Source organism: Chlorocebus sabaeus, chromosome 10, assembly GCF_047675955.1.
Source record: "Chlorocebus sabaeus isolate Y175 chromosome 10, mChlSab1.0.hap1, whole genome shotgun sequence".
In the NCBI taxonomy this organism is placed as follows: Eukaryota; Metazoa; Chordata; class Mammalia; order Primates; family Cercopithecidae; genus Chlorocebus; species Chlorocebus sabaeus.
Window position 1 is genome coordinate 56,802,711 of NC_132913.1, and position 20,644 is coordinate 56,823,354.

The 20,644-nt window shown below is 38.0% G+C and overlaps 1 protein-coding gene across 2 annotated transcripts; it reads left to right on the forward strand.

The window, feature by feature from the left end:
- Nucleotides 1–1,175: 1,175 nt before the first annotated feature.
- Nucleotides 1,176–20,489, forward strand: KLHL41 (kelch like family member 41). Of its 2 annotated transcripts, XM_038001959.2 has the most exons (7): nt 1,176–2,430; nt 6,134–6,291; nt 6,414–6,521; nt 9,784–9,969; nt 13,213–13,359; nt 18,508–18,624; nt 18,928–20,489. In XM_038001959.2, the coding sequence occupies exons 1-6, from the start codon at nt 1,321–1,323 to the stop codon at nt 18,617–18,619; spliced, it is 1,821 nt and encodes a 606-aa protein (XP_037857887.2). In that variant the 5' UTR covers nt 1,176–1,320; the 3' UTR covers nt 18,620–18,624; nt 18,928–20,489. The 2 variants fall into 2 exon arrangements, with proteins under 2 accessions (XP_037857887.2, XP_037857886.2); XM_038001958.2 differs by having other exon boundaries at nt 1,178–2,430; nt 18,508–20,489.
- The last annotated feature ends 155 nt before the right edge of the window (nt 20,490–20,644 follow it).

The window sequence follows — 20,644 nt, forward strand, 5'->3', positions numbered from 1 at the left end:
TACTCAGGACACTGAGGCAGGAGAATTGCTTGAACCCAGGAGGCAGAGGTTGCAATGAACCAAGACCATGCCATTGTACTCCAGCCTGGGTGACAGAGCGAGACTCCATCTCAAAAATAAATAAAAGTATTTAATGAAGTATATGATACCATCTATATATAAACAAAGGACCAATTTTCTTTCAAATCATGACTTCTACATCCATAATTAATATGGTATTCTATTATAATCAACAACTTTCATTATGTCCCCAGTTATATACTCTTTTTAAAAAAGTGGGGGGGCTGTTCTCTATGACTGTTGTGGTACTTCATCTTGATTTTGCTGTGTTCTAGTGACAACATTGTTCTCATGGGGTTATATCTGTTCTATTTTTTAAGCTGTAATGAATGATAATTTTTGACACTTTAAAAATTACAGGTTATCTTTTGTGATCTGATTTGCATGTGTGTGGGCTTTTTCGTTCCCTACCATTGACTTTTAATTATTTTTTCTGGCCCTGTGATTCCTTTTAACCTTTTGCTTTTATTTTACTGTATTATAATTTGCCACATTAGATCCTTTGTACAACAAGCCAGGATATTAATAAATAATTTTATAATTTAATTCAGTATTAATTACAGTTTTTCCATGTAAGAATAAAGATAATTTGGAATGTTTTAGAAAATTAGCAATTCCTCTGCATTTCTTATTTCAATTATCATGGCAACATTAAAGGTTTTGTAAAACTAGTACATAAGTAACATCTTTAAGTTTACTACTTCTAAAAGAAATATCTATATCCCACTGTTTTGAGTAGAAAGTAAAAATTTGTATGTAACAATTATTGGAAATGGGATCTTGCTTATGAGTATTCAAATGAACACATCTCATATTCTTGACCTTTGCATCATTAATTCAGACAGTCAAGTAGCTTGACACTAGAACATATTTAGAGGAGTGACTCATTTTTATGATTCATTTTTCTGTTAATTCAATAAACATTTTCTTGTAGCAGCCTTTATTAGTATATCTTCTAATGCGTTATTTTTAAGCTTTCAACTTCACTTAAATATCTTGTTTCTTAGCTGTTTCCTCAGTGACTAAATGTTCCAGTTGTTACTTTCAATCTATAACAGCTGCAAGAACAACTCTTCTTTCCAAGCCAGCTCTCCTAAATTCCCGTTGTTAGAGTTGGTATCTATATTTAGCTGGTGGGATTAAATTGCAAAGGCTTCAAGCTGGGCAAAGCACACTGATCTGCCTTTTTACAGCTAGACCTGTGTGCTGCAAGGAGCTAAGGCCTTCAGTGTCCCCTTCCTTACCCAGGTTACTCACAGAATGGATTCCCAGCGGGAACTTGCAGAGGAACTGCGACTTTACCAATCCACCCTTCTTCAGGATGGTCTAAAAGATCTCCTGGATGAGAAAAAATTCATCGATTGCACCCTAAAAGCAGGTGACAAAAGTCTTCCTTGCCACAGATTGATTTTGTCAGCTTGTAGTCCTTACTTCCGTGAGTACTTTTTATCTGAAATTGATGAAGCGAAAAAAAAGGAGGTAGTGCTAGATAATGTGGATCCTGCTATACTTGATTTAATCATCAAATACCTGTACTCTGCCAGTATTGATCTCAATGATGGAAATGTGCAAGATATTTTTGCACTGGCCAGCCGCTTTCAGATCCCCTCAGTGTTTACTGTCTGCGTTTCTTATCTTCAGAAAAGACTTGCTCCTGGTAACTGTCTAGCCATCCTAAGATTAGGACTTCTCCTTGACTGCCCAAGACTCGCCATTTCTGCCCGTGAATTTGTGTCTGATCGCTTTGTACAGATTTGTAAGGAAGAGGACTTTATGCAACTGTCTCCACAGGAACTGATCTCAGTCATTTCAAATGACAGCCTAAATGTGGAAAAAGAAGAAGCAGTATTTGAGGCAGTGATGAAATGGGTGCGAACAGACAAGGAAAACAGGGTTAAAAACCTTAGCGAAGTGTTTGATTGTATCCGTTTTCGCCTTATGACAGAAAAATATTTTAAAGATCATGTTGAGAAAGATGATATAATTAAAAGCAACCCAGACCTCCAGAAAAAAATCAAAGTTCTAAAAGATGCTTTCGCAGGCAAACTCCCAGAACCTAGCAAAAATGTGCAGAAGTCTGGGGCTGGTGAGGTGAATGGTGATGTTGGTGATGAAGATTTACTTCCTGGTTACCTGAATGACATTCCCAGGCATGGAATGTTTGTAAAAGACCTCATCCTCTTGGTTAATGACACAGCAGCAGTGGCTTATGACCCCACGGAAAATGAATGCTACCTTACTGCACTGGCTGAGCAGATTCCCAGAAATCATTCCAGCATTGTTACCCAGCAAAATCAGATATATGTGGTAGGAGGACTATACGTGGATGAAGAAAACAAGGATCAACCTCTACAGTCATACTTCTTCCAGGTAAGGAGGACTTTTTATATATGTAGTTGCTTCAAGGGAAGGCTGTTACTCACCATCCAGTTAGCCAATTTGTGAATTATTCAGGCTGCTTGCATTTTACTCTAATTGATGTCCTATTCTAGTCCCTTGCACTTTTGCTGTATAGAGTGTTGACAGAAAAATATTTGACTGTTTTGTTAATGTGTAATAAAAAGTTTGATGAATAATGAGGTTCTAATTCATGTTTAATGACTTAAGATACTCTTTATACTATTTTTCCAAAAATGCCTTGTTTATAGATGATGGTGACTGTAATCCCTCAAAGCCCAGTATTTTAGTAAAAACTAAATTTATTTTTTCTTAGCAGAGACGGGCTTTCACTATGTTGCCCTGGCTGGTCTCGAACTCCTGGGCTCAAGCAATCCTCCCAGTTTGGCTTCCCAAAGTGGTGGGATTACCGTTGTGAGCCACCGTCCCCTGCTGTAAAAACTAAATTTAATCTTGTATACTCTTACCTATTAAAAATAGGTTAATGTTTTTCCCCAAATAGTTGCCCTAACTCAAAGTTCTTATACATTATAAAGAAGTGTAATAACTGGTCAGATTTTCTTTTTTAATTTTTTTCTTCTTCATCTGCTGGCAGCTCTAAATTGGTCAGATTTTCTACCTTCTTCCAAGTTATCCTGAACTCATTTGAAGTTCTTGGAGGTAGCACTTCATCTCTTATTTATAGTTACTGCTTAAAATATAATTTTGTTGAAAATGAAAAAAACTTATGTACATGTTCTACACACTTTGGATTATCTTCTAGGAAAAACTGTCTACACAAAAGTCGCTAATTTGAATTAATTATAGTTAGAAATTTTTATTATATCACATTTATTTGGATCAGAGATATACTTAGACATTGTTAGAACTTAACAATCTGTTTTGTGAAACCACAGAATTTTCCAAGAAAATTAATTCTCCTAAAGCAATAGACCCTTAGTTGTTTGAAAGGAGTTTGTCTTATATTATCAATGTGTTATATTTTATCAGTTTATGAAGGAGTTGGCTTAGCCTTTGTCTTCAATAATGCCAATACTGAAACTTTGTAGCTTACAACTGGCTCAAAAGAGTTTGTTTAGGTCATAGCTAATCATGGCCTGGGGCTTACGGGCACTTTAGTTGGAAAGGCCAAAGATAAGCAAGTATACAATGTCATACCACAGTCCAGTATGCTCTCAAAAAGTGTGTGACATACTTTGCATTCACAAAATACTATTATACCTTTAATCAACTTTTTCTAATCTTGAAAAATGTACTTGTAATAATACATATTAATCATGTTTCTTAATTTTCCAAGTTCCAGTGAAGAATGTTGTAAGTATTTGAATGTGGGCCAGAAAATTTCCTAAGCCCTAATTTTAAAGTCAAATAAACTTCAAAAAGGGCAAAGTCAATGAAAAAGGCTATAAATACATCCAGGAAGTAAGAATGTTATCAAAACACAGATAGATAGATGACAGACATATAGGTAGATACCTACAAATGACAGATCCACAGAATAGTTGTTGCCATAGAATGACTCTCCAAAATTACTAGAGTTTTAAATTTCGTTTCATATTTAATTTATCGAATATATCTATAACACAGTCCTTTTTACTTTCAAGTGTTCAGTTTAATCTTTATCCTTCTCTTCCAGCCTAATAAAACCCTTACTTTTACTGACAGAGCTTCTTATTTTTGGTTCAAGAAACCTACTTAATGTTCTTTATAACCACAATAACAGTTATACAAAGTTGGAAGGTCAACTCCTTCTCACTGCAAATGCCTTGCTGCTTTTAAAAGGCACTAACAGAACAGTATGCCAGGATAAAAACACTTCACCATAAAAGAGGGTTGTGATTCATCAGACAATATTTATTTGAGAATTTCAGGTTTTATATTTTACTGCTTGTCACATCTATTTAAAACTCATTAATTTAGAAGTAATTTGACCTTTGATTGTATGCTGTAAATAGATTATGAGAATTTTTTACCTTGGTAAGAGAGGGTTTTTTTCCCCCCACTCATTAATTTGATGAATTAATAGATTCATCAAATTTTTGAACAGGTCTTAAAGTAATCTAGGTCCAAACTCTAATTTTAACAATGAGGAAAGTTGAACTCAGAGAAGTTAAATAGCTTGATAGCTCCTCTATAAAAGAGACTGGCAGGTAGTCCACTGTTCCATCTGCTAGAGAAAGTGCCCTCCAACAGGTAATATCGGAAGGTAGACAGTACTGTACAGTATGAGAGTTAAGCCCACAAGTATGGGATTATGAAGGCTGCTATTCCATTTTTTAAAACCTACTATGGATGTAGATGGCTTGGATTTGAATAGCACCTAAAAGCTCTGTGTATTTGGGAAATTTATTTAATCTTCCTGTGCCTCAGTTTCCTCATCTGTAAAACGGGGATGATAGAAATGCCTATCCTGGAGAACTAAATGAGGTTACCTGTGTCAAGCATTTAGTTCAAAGCCTATGACCACAGTCAAAACCCCATAAATGTTCATTACTATTTCTACTATATTACACACTACATTCATGATCAAAGAATTTCTTTCAAAAGTGAAAACATAAAGGATCAAAATCTAGCTGTTGAAATTAGTGAATGCAAAGCTAACAATGCACATGTGGAGATTAAACCTCTCATGTCATCTAGTCTTAACTAGTGCTTTGTTTAACTGAGGTTACTAGACCACATATAGATAGGCTTCCACAGATACCCCTGTCTATACCACGGCCATTTGTATGCACATCTATTCTTAGTATCCAATGAAACTGGGTTTTATTCATTTTATTTTTGCAATCTAGAAGTGGCACCAGAGAGAACAACAAATCTACAACTGTACTTTTGCAGAAAACAGTTTTCTTGTGCCTTAGTGTGCTAAAATGCAAAGTGTAAAATCTTTAAATTACCAAAAGTAAGTGTTGAAACAGATGCCACTATGCCAGAATCATCTACCCCAGAGGATGGGTACGAAGAGATTTTCTTCCTTGGGAAAATCTTAAGCTTGCAGAAGTGGTGGTGAGCAAAAATGGGCAGTTACTTATTAATATAAATCAAAAAAAAAATAGAATGTTTCGAGTGACTCCCAACAACACACTAGGAAATTCACTTTAACACCTGCCTGTATCAGAAATAATAAAGCAAAACACAGAGAACCTAAAATGTTTTTAAAGAAAGAAAAAAAGATATTGCCCAACATCCTAGTTGTCTGTGGACTGAGCGACAGGTCCAGCTGTCCCAGCTGCCGGCATGGGGAGCATGTTAAATATAGCATGCAGGGGTCATTCACATTCTGTGACCCTCCCTGCTCTGACAACATTTCTTTCCCCAGTGTCCTAAAAGTATTAGGATCTTGTATTTCAAAGCTGGACAAGGCAATATGGGAGAAAATTTGACAAGAAACCTCACGGTTCTAATTAACCTCTGGTGATTCTATTGTATTTTATTTTTTCTTTTCTTGAAGCTTGAAGATTTTGATATCTTTATCTGGTAGGCCAGGTAGATTTAATCATTCTTCTTGGTAATTGTGAGCTACAATATGATACTTTGGGGTTGTAGTTTTATTTACTTGTGAGATATTTGACTATCTCGATGATTTCTAAACAACATATAAAGGATAACTTTTTTTTGCTGTACTTGTAACTTTTTTCTAACAAGCTCCACAATCCCTCATATATATTTTTTTCAGCTTGACAGCATAGCATCTGAATGGGTTGGACTTCCACCTCTGCCTTCAGCCAGGTGTCTCTTCGGTCTGGGAGAGGTAGATGATAAAATCTATGTAGTTGCAGGCAAAGACCTTCAAACAGAGGCTTCGCTGGATTCGGTATTATGCTATGATCCTGTGTAAGTTGGCATGATATTCCTGTTCCCTAAGCATTCAAGTATATGCGTGCCTATAACATATTCATATTTTCAGAACCTGGAATTTACTGAAAGTGTATAAATTCTGTCTCATTTCATTTTAGGGCTGCAAAATGGAATGAAGTAAAAAAACTTCCTATCAAAGTCTATGGCCATAATGTGATTTCACATAAAGGGATGATATATTGTCTAGGAGGAAAGACAGATGACAAGTAAGTACCCTGAACTCTCATGATTTATGTCCAAATGACTTTTTATTAGAAGGGTTTCTTCCTCTTTTCTTTTCTTTTCTTTTTTTTTTTTTTTTTTTTTTTTTTTTTTTGAGATGGAGTTTCGCTCTTGTTGCCCAGGCTGGTGTGCAATGGTGCGATCTCGGCTCACTGCAATCTCCACCTCCTGGGTTCAAGTGATTCTCCTATCTCAGCCTCCCGAGTAGCTGGAATTACAGGCATGCTCCATCATGCCCGGCTAATTTTGTATTTTTCATAGAGATGGGGTTTCTCCATGTTGGTCAGAGTGGTCTTGAACTCCTGACCTCAGGTGATCTGCCTGCCTCAGCCTCCCGAAATGTTGGGATTACAGGTATGAGCCACAGCGCCCAGCCCTCTTCCTCTTTTCATTTGGATCTGCCCACTGAAATGGGACATGGTTCTCACCTATCATATTGTGGAGAGAAAACCTTAAAATTTCAAGTCGCTGAAGTAAATTTCAAGTCAGCTTACTGCTAGGAATGAGCCGAATACCCCAATCATAAGCATCCTTACAGTCCAGGCAGCATCTAGGAGCATAATCAAGTCCTGTATTTCACTGATTTGTTATTGTATTTTACTACATTAAAACCAACGGGCTTTCTTATTCATTTAGCCATAAGTAGATAAAAATGTAAATGTACTCTTTAATGTAGTATTTAAAATATATCTTCTAAGACAATTGTGCATAAAAAAATATCATGAATTTGTACTTTACATTCATAAGAGGGACTTTAGATAGATCAGTTTGAAAGAAAAGCGTAGTGATTGAAAAGAGGGAAGTAAAAAAGACAAAAGAAAAACAAAAGTTTAAGGCAGTTATTTCTTCAACAGTGTTCTTCCACATATTTACTCCCTGACAGAGGTAATATTCAAAATGGCTTCCAACTGTTCAAAACTGAGCTCCCAGTAGCACCCAGTATCTTGTGAGAAAACCAGAATGAGGTTTCATATATAAACCTTACTTGAGTTCTAGTCAATTCTCAAGGAACTGGTAATTGGGAAAGAGATCTTATAACCCAGAGAGTGGAGAAGTGAGCTCCGAATGCTTCAGAGACAGTCAAACCAGTATAGCCTGTCTAGTAAAATAAGCATTTTCAGTTTAGATGGTGAGAACTAATATTCTGCCCCTGAAAAATCTGCCTGATTTGGCTTGTCATCATTTGTCCAGGCCATTGAATTAATAGAGATGTCCAACCTTGAAAAGGGAGCCAAAATTAAGAATTGTAAGGGCAAAGCAGGAAAGGAGAGTAAAATATGGAAATGTGTTAGATGTCAAGAACTCTATTCTGGAGTTAATGATTAATGGGTATTAGTCAATTAAAATGGTAAATGTAGCACAGAAAAGGCAATTTTAAAAAGCAATGGTTTTTAAACATCTACCTGTATTCAAAGATAACATATTCTAAAATTTTTATATCCTCCCTAATCCCAGCTATTCCTATCAAATGCAAAGGAAGGTATATTATATGCTTACATGGTGTCAGATCTTATTTTGGGCATTTTTCCTGAGTAAATTGAATGGAAAATCACTACTAAAGAGCATTCTGAGTTTGGAAACACAGGAACCCTTCCAAATGATTTAAATTGTTTCCTTCAAGTAGCATTAGTAACTAGGAAATTGATATGTCAGTAAGAAGCATACAGTTCTTGTCAGTAGGAATATATTAATCTTGAGAATATGATTAACCAACACAACACTGCTTGACAAATGTCAAAGTCAAGAACTTTGAAATGAGTCATTATCTAAAAGTAAGAGCTGGGCTGAGTGCAGTGGCTCATGCCTGTAATCCCAGCACTTTGGGAGGCCGAGGCAGGCGGATCACCTGAGGTCAGGAGTTTGAGACCAGCCTGACCAACGTGGAGAAACCCCATCTCTACTAAAAATACAAAATTAACCAGGCATGGTGGCGTTCACCTGTAATCCCAGCTACTCGGGAGGCTGAGGCAGGAGAATCGCTTGAACCCGGGAGACAGTTTGCAGTGAGCCGAGATTGCGCCACTGCACTCCAGCCTGGGCAACAAGAGCAAAACTCCATCTCCAAAAATAAATAAACAAATAAAAGTAAATGCTGAATTGCACCAGTTCCCAGTAATTAATTTGAAGAACATGATTTTGGATAATGTTCTTATCAAGAAGTGTTCAAATGATACCAATAGTCAAATATTAGAGAAAATGCTTCTACTCCAGATAACTGATCTTTTACAAAATTAAGAAAAAAATTGTCCTCACAAAAAAGTTGAGGTGTTTTTCATCACCAGATATATCCGGTTAATCAATTATTATTTGAAATTCTGAACTCCCATCAAATTATAGATAACTTCAAGGAACCATAAGAAACATACTAAGGGCGGGCACAGTGGCTCACACCTGTAATCCCAGCACTTTGGAAGGCCGAAGCTGGAGGATCACTTGAGCTCAGGAGTTCGAGACCAGCCTGACCAACATGGCGAAACCCTGTGTCTACCAAGCATACAAAAAATTAGCTAGGCGCAATAGTGCACGCCTGTGGTCCCAGATACCTGGGAAGCTGAGATGGAAGGATCACTTGAGCCCTGGATGCAGAGGTTGCAGTGAACCAAGATCGCACCACTGCACTGCAGCCTGGGTGGCACAGTGAATAATAATTCAGATGAGTCCAGGTCTTTCTGGTAGCATTTAGCATGTAAAACTGTTCTCATGATTCATCAGATCAAATGATTCATTGTCTAATCCATAGTCCCAGATTTCTTAAAATGCACTGCTATGTTAGTGCTAATATAAAATGATATATCATATAAAATTTAAAGTAGGTATATTTGCACCTAATTATTTTTTTAAGTTAACTTATTCATTCCTAGGATATTCAGATAATAAATAAACCTACCATTTGTTACTGAGGTGCAATAAAAGGTTTATGATTTTATTTTTTACTAAAATAGAGTAAAAAAACTTCAATTGAATTTAGTACATAACGATTAAAATCAGCTGTGCCTGGGCTTCTAAGCAGCTATCCAGAAGTAAAGGTACCCTATCTTCCAATAGTATAATTAAGTTATAGTTTTGGTCCCCGCATTTGGGCTTGTCCTTTGCTTAGTGGCATATGTTCAAATTAAGAATTCTTTGGAGTTTTTCTGATCTTCTGCCTTACTACATATTTCTTATGACAAGCAAAGTCAAATTATTAGTGAAGGTGCTTTCGAAAAAAGAAGGTTCTAAAAGGAACATTTGTTTTTCTGTTTACAGAAAATGTACAAACAGAGTGTTTATCTTCAACCCCAAAAAAGGAGATTGGAAAGATCTGGCTCCAATGAAAACTCCTCGTTCCATGTTTGGAGTAGCAGTCCATAAAGGCAAAATTGTGATTGCAGGAGGTGTCACTGAAGATGGTCTTTCAGCTTCAGTTGAAGCTTTTGATCTTACAACCAATAAGTGAGTTGCCACATCTTAGTATATAGCATATGAACAACTATACATTTTAATTGTTAACTTTGGATGAAAAGTAATCTTTCCAATTAGGATGTGGGGAGGGGAGGGTACAGAACCACAGATTACAGAGGAAGTATTTTCATCTGGATTTCTTTTGTTGTTACTGGATATAAATCTCCTCTAACATTCTGATGCATTACATGTTTGTAATTTGGAACGTATGACCCTCAAGTTAGTGTTGTCATGCTCTATTTGTCCTTGTTATTAACTTTGTAAATTTAGAAATGCAAAGGTAATACTTGTAAATAATTTTAATTTTTTTATTTTTAAGAGACAAGGTCTGGCTCTGTTGCCCAGACTGGAATGCAATGGCACAATCATAGTTCACTGCTGCCTCAAACTCCTGGGCTCAGGTGATCTTGCCTCAGGCTCCTGAGTAGCTAGGACTACAGGTGCACACCACTATGCCCAGCTAATTTTTGTGGGGTTTTTTTGTTGTTTTTCATTTTTTTTTTTTTTTTCCACAGACAGGGTCTCACTATGTTGTCCAGGCTGGTCTTGAACTCCCAGCCTCAAATGATCCTCCCACCTTGGCCTCCCAAAGTGCTAGGATTCTAAGTGTGAGCCAGCACACCTGGCCCTGAATAATTGTCTAGGTGTAGATGGATATATATGTCTCTGTGGAATTATTTGATTTTAAATGTAGTTTGTTTAAGTATGAAAAGATCTTCACTTGTTAATGATTGATATCTGTAAAGTATGAATGCTTTAGAAGTTTTCATTCCTTTATGCTGTTTATAATTTTATTAAAATTTTCATTTTTAAGCTTTTATTGACTTAATGTGAAAAGATATTTGACAGCTATTCTTCATATAAAATTGGTCTTTTAAACATTTTTGAGCTCACACATCTGGAGGACTATATACCTTTTATATTCCTAGTTTAGCAATGAAGAAAAAAAGGTAACTATTATTAGTCTTTTTAGAAACATGTATGCCTGACTACAAAACAGACTTTAGTATCTGAAAATTACAAGGAACTTTTGTGGAACGTGATTTAAATTATCATTAAAAATAATGTTTTTGAAGACTGTAATATGGGTAAACACTCATGATTAAGTTAAGAAGCAACACACAAAATTGTAAATATCTTCTTAGTTTCATCTATATGTATGGAAGCTTATATGTGCATGCTTTTTAAAACGATGACAAAATTACACCAAATTGTTCCAAATTGTTGCTTGTGATTATGGAGATAGTTGTTTTCTTGTATACCTTTCTGTACTTTCCAGATTTTCTCAAACTTTTTTTTTTTTTTTTTTTGAGACAGAGTCTCTCTGAGTCACACAGGCTGGAGTACAGATTTTCTATAATGTACATATATTATTTTTATAATTAGAAAAACAGATATGTAAAGAAAAACTATGGGGCCGGGCATGGTGGCTCACGCCTGTAATCCAGCAGTTTGGGAGGCTGAGGCGGGCAGATCATGAGGTCAAGAGTTCGAGACCAGCCTGGCCAACATAGTGAAACCCTGTCTCTTCTAAAAATACAAAAATTAGCTGGATGTGGTGGCATGTGTCTGTAGTCCCAGCTACTCGGGAGACTGAGGCAGGAAAATCACTTAAACCCAGGAGGTGGAGGTTGCAGTGAGACCACACCATTGCATTCCAGCCTGGGTGACACAGTAAGACTCTGTCTCAAAAAAAAAAAAAGAAAAGAAAAAGAAAAGAAAAACTATGAAGTCTACTTTAATGCCAGAGTAACAGAATACCTACCAAAATGACTAAATCATTCTAGATTCTTGATACTTCCAACTAATTAGATTGATTTTATCTTTAGTTGTCCTATTTCAGATAGCTGTCAACATTAAAAAGTTCCCTTAAATCCTTTATAAAAATAATGAAAGTATAAATCATTAAAAAGAAAATTTGTATCCCTGGTTCCAATGCTATCCTTATGTGCCTTTATTGCAAAGGATTTAGACTATTCAGATGAAATCCAACACAGTAGCAGGTTAGAGGTTTAGGAGCCCTAGAAGTGCCACAACCCCCGACTGTTTGTGACACAGTTTGGTAAACACTGCTAACTGAAGTATTCTAGGGTTGACTTTCTTTTTTTTTTTTTTTTTTTTTTTTTTTTTTTGAGGCAGAATTTTGTTCTTGTTGCCTGGGCTGGAGTGCAATGGCGCTATCTTGGCTCACTGCAATATCCACCTCCCAGATTCAAATGATTCTCCTGCCTCAGCCCCCTGAGTAGCTGGGATTACAGGTGTATGCCACCACGCTCAGCTAATTTTTTGTATTTTTAGTAGAGATGGGGTTTCACCATGTTGATCAGGCTGGTCTCGAACTCCTGACCTCAGGTAATCCACCCACCTCGGCCTCCCAAAGTGTTAGGATAACAGGCATGAGCCACTGTGCCCAGCCTTAGGGTTGCCATATTGAAGACTTTATATTTAATGAAGTTACATCTTTCAAATATTTTCTAGTAGCAAACTTAGTTGTTTACTTTTAGATGCCTATGCTCCTTGAATTTTTTTTTCCCCCCTTAAAGACAGGGTTTTGCTCTATCACCCAGGCTGGAATGCAGCAGTGAGATCATAGCTCACCACAGCCTTGACCTCAAGGGCTCAAGAGATCCTCCCAAGTAGCTGGGACTATAGGGACATACCACCAGTCCTGGCTCTTTTTTTTTTTGTAAAGACAGTCTCATTTTGTTGCCCAGGCTGATCTCATACTCCTTGGGCTCAAGCAGTCCTCCTGCCTCAGTCTCCCAAAGTGCTGGGATTACAGGCATGAGCCACCGCACCCGGCCACTACTTGAATATTTATTTACTTATTTATTTATTTTATTTAGATGGAGCCTCGCTCTGTTGCCCAGGCCGGAGTGCAGTGGCGCAATCTCAGCTCACTGCAACCTCCACCTCCCAGATTCAAGTGATTCTCCTGCCTCAGCCTCCCAAATAGCTGAGATTACAAGTGCGTGTCACCATGCCTGGCAAATTTTTTGTATTTTTGGTAGAGATGGGGTTTCACCATGTTGGTCAGGCTGGTCTCAAACTCCTGACCTCAGGTGATCTACCCATCTCAGCCTCCCAAAGTGCTGGGATTATAGGCATGAGCCACCGTGCCTGGCTGCCTGGCCGCTACTTGAATTTTTAAATTATGATTTCCTATAATTGTTCAGTAAGTACATCTGGCATTTCTTTAAGTTTTACATTGACTATATTTTTAATGATACCTAGATGGGATGTAATGACTGAATTTCCCCAAGAAAGAAGCTCCATCAGTTTGGTCAGCCTGGCTGGATCTCTGTATGCAATTGGTGGTTTTGCTATGATTCAACTGGAGTCTAAAGAATTTGCACCCACTGAAGTCAATGACATATGGAAGTAAGTTCTCATCATTTCAATTTTCAGAATCACATATTAAATCAGATGACTGATAAACTATTTTGTAGTAAATAATAAGCCAGATTTTCCCAACATGCAAGCTACTTCTCGGTAGTAGACTAAACACTTCAAACCTAATTGAACTTTTGGGCTGGGCGCGGTGGCTCAAGCCTGTAATCCCAGCACTTTGGGAGGCCGAGACGGGCGAATCACGAGGTCAGGAGATCGAGACCATCCTGGCTAACATGGTGAAACCCCGTCTCTACTAAAAAATACAAAAAACTAGCCAGGCGAGGTGGCGGGCGCCTGTAGTCCCAGCTACTCGGGAGGCTGAGGCAGGAGAATGGCGTAAACCCGGGAGGCGGAGCGTGCAGTGAGCTGAGATCCGGCCACTGCACTCCAGCCTGGGCGACAGAGCCAGACTCCGTCTCAAAAAAATAAAAATAAAAAATAATTGAACTTTTGTACATGCCACTTACTTGAACAAGTAACTACTTCTAGTTAGCTGTGAGCCTGGGAAAGAAATTATCTGGGCCTGTTTCTTACAGTAAAATGAGAGTTGGACCTTTGATACTCTCAGCTTCATTCCAGCTCTAAGAGTGTTATGCTGTAGGCATCCAGTGGAACAAAAGCCTCTTTGCTCCAGAGTAGTTTATATCCTAACAAAACAGAGTTCTAAAAAAAAAATTATTTTTTTACTTTATTTATTTATTTATTTTTGAGACAGAGTTTCTGTTGCCCAGGCTGGAGTACAATGGCAGGATCTCAGCTCCATGCAACTTCGCCTCCCAGGTTCAAGCGATTCTCCTGCCTCAGCCTCCCGAGTAGCTGGGATTACAGGCATATGCCACCACGCCCAGAAAATTTTTATACTTTTAGTAGAGATGGAGTTTTGCCATGTTGGCCAAGCTGGTCTCGAACTCCTCACCTCAGGTGATCCACCTGCCTCAGTCTTCCAAAGTGGTAGGATTACAGGTGTAAGCCACGGCGCCTTGCCTAAAGAAACATTTAACCTGTTGAGTTTTCCACGACTTCATTAGTTCTGTTTTCAATCTAATTTAAACAGCCTTCCAATTGTTTGAGGATTCAGCTAACAATTGCTTTTTTAAAATGAAAAAAGTCAAAATAGCAATCCATTTTACCTGCCTGGAGGTGCCAGGCAGTTCTCGTAAGTATGACGCTTGAAACTGTTACTCAATTGAATGATTTTAGTGAGGCTATGAAAAAAAAAGTATGTTTTTATTTTATTTTGAGCTGAGGTCGCACCACTGCAATCCAGCCTCAGCAACAGAGTGAGACTCTTGTCTCCAAAAAAAAAAAAAAGAAAAAGAAAAGAAAAAAAGAAAGAATCCCAGACCCTACTGAATGAGAATCTGTATTTTTTAGCAAGATTCCCAGGTGAATTGTTTGCACATTTAAGTTTGTAAGTACAGCTCTGGAAGAGTGCCATTTATACTTAATCAGTGAAGGCATACCACCAAGCCTGAGTGTGAAAAGTGGGTATTTGTTCTATACCTCAACCAGCAGATGCTTTATTCCCAGATGCTGAACTAAAAAGGCTGAAAAGCTGGCACCTTAACCAAACAATGATTTGTGCATTAGACATCATTTCCCCGTGTTGTAATATTAACTAGCTGTGTAAAGGGCAAGAAAAAAAGTGACTATACAAGGAAATTTACTATTATCCCTCCTCCCCCCAAAAAAGAGGAAGAGAAAAAAAAAGAGATTTCCACAGAGCAAAGAGGTTAGAATTAGCAAGACAGTGAGATGGGGAAAAGCTGGAAGCGGTAGGAAAAAAAGATGAACTAATGAAGGCTGGGAAGGTTAGGGTTTTTTGGAAAACAGGGCCAGGTACCAAGTATATAAATGGGCAGTGATTCTCAACCCTAGCTATATGTTACAATCATCTGGGATGCTTTTAAAATGTGTCTGGGCCTTAACATAGACCAATTATATCAACATTTCTGGAGTTAGAGTTGAGCATCCCTAGTTCCTAAAACGTTCCCAGATGGTTTTGTTTTTTTTTTTAAACTGGTGAAACAGAGTCTCACCCTGTCGCCCAGGCTGTAGTGCAGTGGTACGATCTTGGCTCATTGCAACCTCCGGCTCCCGGGTTCAAGCGATTCTCCTACCTCAGCCTCCAGAGTAGCTGGGACTACAGGTGTGCACCACCACACCAGGCTAATTTTTGTATTTTTAGCAGAGATGGGGTTTCGCCATATTGGCCAGGCTGGTCTTAAACTCCTGACCTCAGGTGATCTGCCCGCTTCAGCCTCCCACAGTGCTGGGATTACAGGCGTGAGCCACTGAGCCCAGCCCCAGATTATTCTAATCAGCAGCCAGGGTTGAGAAACACTGATATTATGTAATTGTGCTGTCAATCAGTGGAACCTCCCTGAAGCCCTCCTGGTTCCTAAGGGTTATCAAAAGCCATGCTGCCCCTGCAGGGAAGTTATAGGCAACAGAAGAAAGTACAGCATCTCCTGCTATAAAAGTGGCCCTGACATTGTTCAGGGGAACCTAAGAGACGGATCCTCTCTAATTGTGGTTTATTTTGTGATTAGGGCAGTGGTTCCCAAAGTTGCCTGCACAATGGAATCACCAGGGTGCTTCAAAAAATACTAACACCTCTGTCCCACTCATATTGACGGATTTAATTGGTCTGAAGTATGGCCTGGCCTTTGGAGATTTTAAAAGATCCCTGGATGTTTCTATATGTGTAGACAAGTTTGGGAACCACTGGATTGGGTAAAGAGAAGAGGGGAGCATTCATTACTATCTGCTTGGCTATTTTAAGACTGGTATTTTCTAATTTGGGGTAGGATCTGAAGCATGATTCTCAAACTTCGCTGCATATTAGAATCACTTGGGGAGCTTTAAAAAATCCTGGTGCCCAGGCCACCCTTCATACCAATTAACTCACTCTCTGGGAGTAGGACCTAGGCATCAGTAGCTTTAACATCTCCAGATGGTTCTATTGTGCAATTAAGTTTGAGAACCAGTGATCTACTACAGTGGTTCCCAAAGCAGCATCAGCATCACCTGGGTACTTATCAGAAAAGCACATTCTCAGGTCTCACCTCAAATCTGTTGAATTAGAAACTCTGGGGGTGATAGGGCCAGCGATCTGTGTTTTTTACAAACCCTCCAGGTGACTTAGATGTGTGTTAAAGTTGAAGGCTGCCGATCTAGAGAAACGCGGCTGCCTATTTGCCCTCAATTTCCTAGCGAACCTTTCTAACCACACATGCAGAGGTGAAAACTCTCAGTATACCACATTTTCAACAAAGGCCCTCTTACTATGATACGTAAAAAAAAAAAAAAAAAAAAAAAATCCATTCTTGTATTTTTTTCTTGAAATCATTCCACTGTTTAGGATTGAACAAGCTGAAAGTAAATACAACTGCCAGGAAGCAAACATTTTTAAACCTCATTTAACCTTAACTTCACTCATATTGTTTAAATGTGGTCACTTTCTTCAGATCATTTAAAACTATCTCTTAATTTGTTGCCCTGAATTTTATATAATTAAGGTCATTCCCTTTATTAGTAGCAAAATACTTTTTGTATTCTTTCCTCTACATAAAAATCACTCAGTGCATGGTACAATTGTTGAGAATTAATTTGGAACATTGATGACAGAGTCTTGCTCTGTCGCCCAGGCTGGAGTGCAAAGGGGCAATCTTGGCTCACTGCAACCTCCGCCTCCCGGGTTCAAGCAGTTCTCCTGAGTAGCTAGGATTACAGGCGCACACCACCATGCCCAGCTAATTTTTATATTTTTAGTAGAGATGGGCTTTAGCCATATTGGCCAGCTGGTCTCAAACTCCTGACCTGAGGTGATCTGCCCCCCTCAGCCTTCCAAACTGCTGGGATCACAAGCATGAGCCACCACACCTGGCTGATTTGGGGTTAAGTCTTGTGCCAAGTCTTGACAACTTGTGGAAAGATATTAAGGTGGATAAATACATTATTTGTCCTCAGATGCCTTTGGGGCTTGAGGACATTGATATGGGGGGAAAACGAATGAAGGAGATTTAAAATAATTATTAAAAGTAGCTTGTACCTACATAAGATATGCACTGACTTAATTTCATCAATGTTCCAAATTAATTCTCAACAATTGTACCATGCACTGAGTGATTTTTATGTAGAGGAAAGCATACAAAAAATATTTTGCTACTAATAAAGGGAATAACCTTAATTATATAAAATTCAGGGCAACAAATTAAGAGATAAATAGTTTTAAATGATCTGAAGAAAGTGACCACATTTAAACAATATGAGTGAAGTCAAGGTTAAATGAGGTTTTAAAATGTTTGCTTCCTGGCAGTTATATTTACTTTCAGCTTGGTCAATCCTAAATAGTGGAATGAAAATGGAGTGATAATTGCTATAATACCATATAAAGGATGATATGAGAAACAAAGAGAAAGCAACAAATTGTGCTGAAGGAAGGTGAGAAAGGTTGCAGAGAGAAGGCAGCATTTAGAAGCTTCCCACACAAAACATTCCAGGCACCAGGCAGAGCAGACATGTTCGGCACACATGGTACAAGGGAATTCAAGTTGTCTGTATCTTTATAACCTTGAATATTCAGAGATGAAGACCAGTTCTTACCTAAGTCAAGTGCAAAATCTAAGAGTAGTCCTCAAACAGAACAATAAAGGGGAAGGTGAACAAATTTTCATAAAGTGACTGCTGTGTATCAGGTGCCATGCTAGGCACTAGTGTATAGGAACAATTGAAGGCATAATTAAGGCTACAGATAGTCCCTGCTCTTCCCCAGTTCTTTCTCTTAAGCAAGAGTCTGCTTACTTTGACTCAAAGTGACCAGCCACCTTCATCAGTTCAAAGGTGGATATTTAACTGCTTAGCTATTTATTCCTCTTCTCTGCAGTCTTTGATTCCCAGAGAAGGCCGAACTGCCTAGGCATCCAGATTAAATACTGTGGCAGTAGTTCAGACACATGCTCATCCAATGCGTATTTCAGAGATATTCAAGTGCTGTTCTACCAGGCAGGTGCATCTTCCTTCCTCTGAGTAAAAGTCACTAGGTTTTTGCAAAGGTCCACATTTGTATACTGAACACAGGGAAACCTATGGAACTAAAAGCTGCTTGTTGATTACTTTTTTTTCCTCCATCAGGTATGAAGATGATAAAAAAGAATGGGCTGGGATGTTGAAGGAAATACGCTATGCTTCAGGAGCTAGTTGCCTAGCAACACGTTTAAATCTCTTCAAACTGTCTAAACTATGAATAAGGTGACAAAACATAGATTGGGAGGTGGTTTGTTTGGTGAATGGGGCTTTAATTTATTGTTTTTTAAAAGCTTGTACAGACACTTATGTAGAAATTATTCAGGAAGTTATTGTCTAAGAGATGAGCAGTAGGTAACAAAACCTCAGTCATTGACTCTTCAATGTAATGATCAGAGATTAAAACCATTTTCTAATAAGAAATTAAATATTCAGTTGAACAAATTATTTTGTGAATCTGTTGCACTCAATGGATTGTAAAGGAGGCTCCTAAATTAGAGTTGTTAATCATTTCATTTGCATTGTTAGGGTATCCTTACACTGATTTTCTACTACAATTGGAAGTGGAGAATATGTGCATCTACATTCAAAAAATGTTTAAAATATCAAAAACCTTTCCTCGTACTTCAAAATGACAGGAATCCTGTGCCTTATACTAAGAATTACATGCCATAAGACGACTTCAGAAATGGTACTTCAGAAGTTTAATAAATGGATGGGGAATTATTTGATGGGGAAAAGTCTCTTGTAAGTAAAAATAGTCAAATTCAAACGGTCTTTTTTCTCCATGCTTTTTGCGACACTGGCATATTATTTGTGGTTTCCAAATCAAATTTTAAAATTTTTAATTTAAAACCAGTAAATCACAGTCTTCAAGCCATTAACTACAGCATCTGTGGCAAGAAGGTGAGGGAGCACCCTTAGACAATGGATTGATTCTTTCTTTAAACTGCTGGGGCAGAACTTGGGGTCAGTGGGTGATGTGGAGGAGGATGTATATTCACTGGTTTAAATTTTGGCTACACTCTGTGAAAGGACTACCTATTTGCTAAATTTCTGATAGCAAGGAAGATGACTGTATTATTTCATTTTCTGGGAGGTGATATTCTCCATTCACTGTTTCTTCTTAGTGCATATAGTAAGTTGACTCCTCAGTCTGCTCATAACCATCACATTCAATCTATGCAAGTCCATCAATTAATCATCACTTTTAGCTACACACCAACTTATGAGTCTCACATAGCTTTCATAGACATGTATTTGACTTCTATCCTTACCCATATTATTTTCTGAAAAACCTGACTTGGGACTAATTTGGAACATTCATGATTATTTGTCAAAGAGTTTCATAAAGAACAGATCTAAGTGTCCGTACACCTTTTTTTTCTCTACCATAAATATGGAAATATATTTGACAGAAACAAGTTTTATTTTGGTTATTTAAAGTAGAATCCTGATTACTTTTCTATATTGAAAAATACTTTTCTTAATTATAGCATGAATACAGAATCAAGAAATTCCCGAAGTGGAAAATCCTACAGGTTCTTCAACAAACAAACTGTTAGGAAGAGAAAGGGGCACTTATACAAACTCAAAAGGGTGGAGGAAGAGGGGGCCACAGGGATTATGGTGTCCAGAAATGTACATCTGGGTGATAAAACTGTAAGAAGTACTTACTATAAAATCAGGATTGAGGTTACTTTTGGAGACAGAATGCCAATCTATGTAGGTGTAAAATTAAGTTTTAAAATAATGCTTCTTGCAGGGTTTGAGGATGATGATGTTCTGGAATCAGATATGGGTGATAGTTGTACAAATATACTAAAAACCACTGAATTATACACTTTTAAAGGGTGAATTTTATAGTATGGGAATTATATCTCAATGAAAAAATGCTTTTGTTTATAACAATCTAAGTTATATAGATAGAAAAATCATCAGTCAAAAATATAAGAGTATCTATATAAAGAAAACCATTTGAGCCGGGCGGGGTGGCTCAAGTCTGTAATCCCAGCACTTTGGGAGGCCGAGATGGGTGGATCACGAGGTCAGGAGATCGAGACCATCCTGGCTAACACGGTGAAACCCCGTCTCTACTAAAAAATACAAAAAACTAGCCGGGCGAGGTGGCAGGTGCCTGTAGTCCCAGCTACTTGGGAGGCTGAGGCAGGAGAATGGCATAAACCCAGGAGGCGGAGCTTGCAGTGAGCTGAGATCCGGCCACTGCACTCCAGCCTGGGCGACA

Bases quoted from the DNA above. Each gene is read 5' to 3' on its own strand.
- KLHL41 (XM_038001959.2), top strand. From the start codon at position 1,321: ATGGATTCCCAGCGGGAACTTGCAGAGGAACTGCGACTTTACCAATCC. The intron at 6,292-6,413 runs GTAAGTTGGCAT...ATTTCATTTTAG, and splicing joins GTATTATGCTATGATCCTGT to GGCTGCAAAATGGAATGAAG. The intron at 6,522-9,783 runs GTAAGTACCCTG...TTCTGTTTACAG, and splicing joins GGAGGAAAGACAGATGACAA to AAAATGTACAAACAGAGTGT.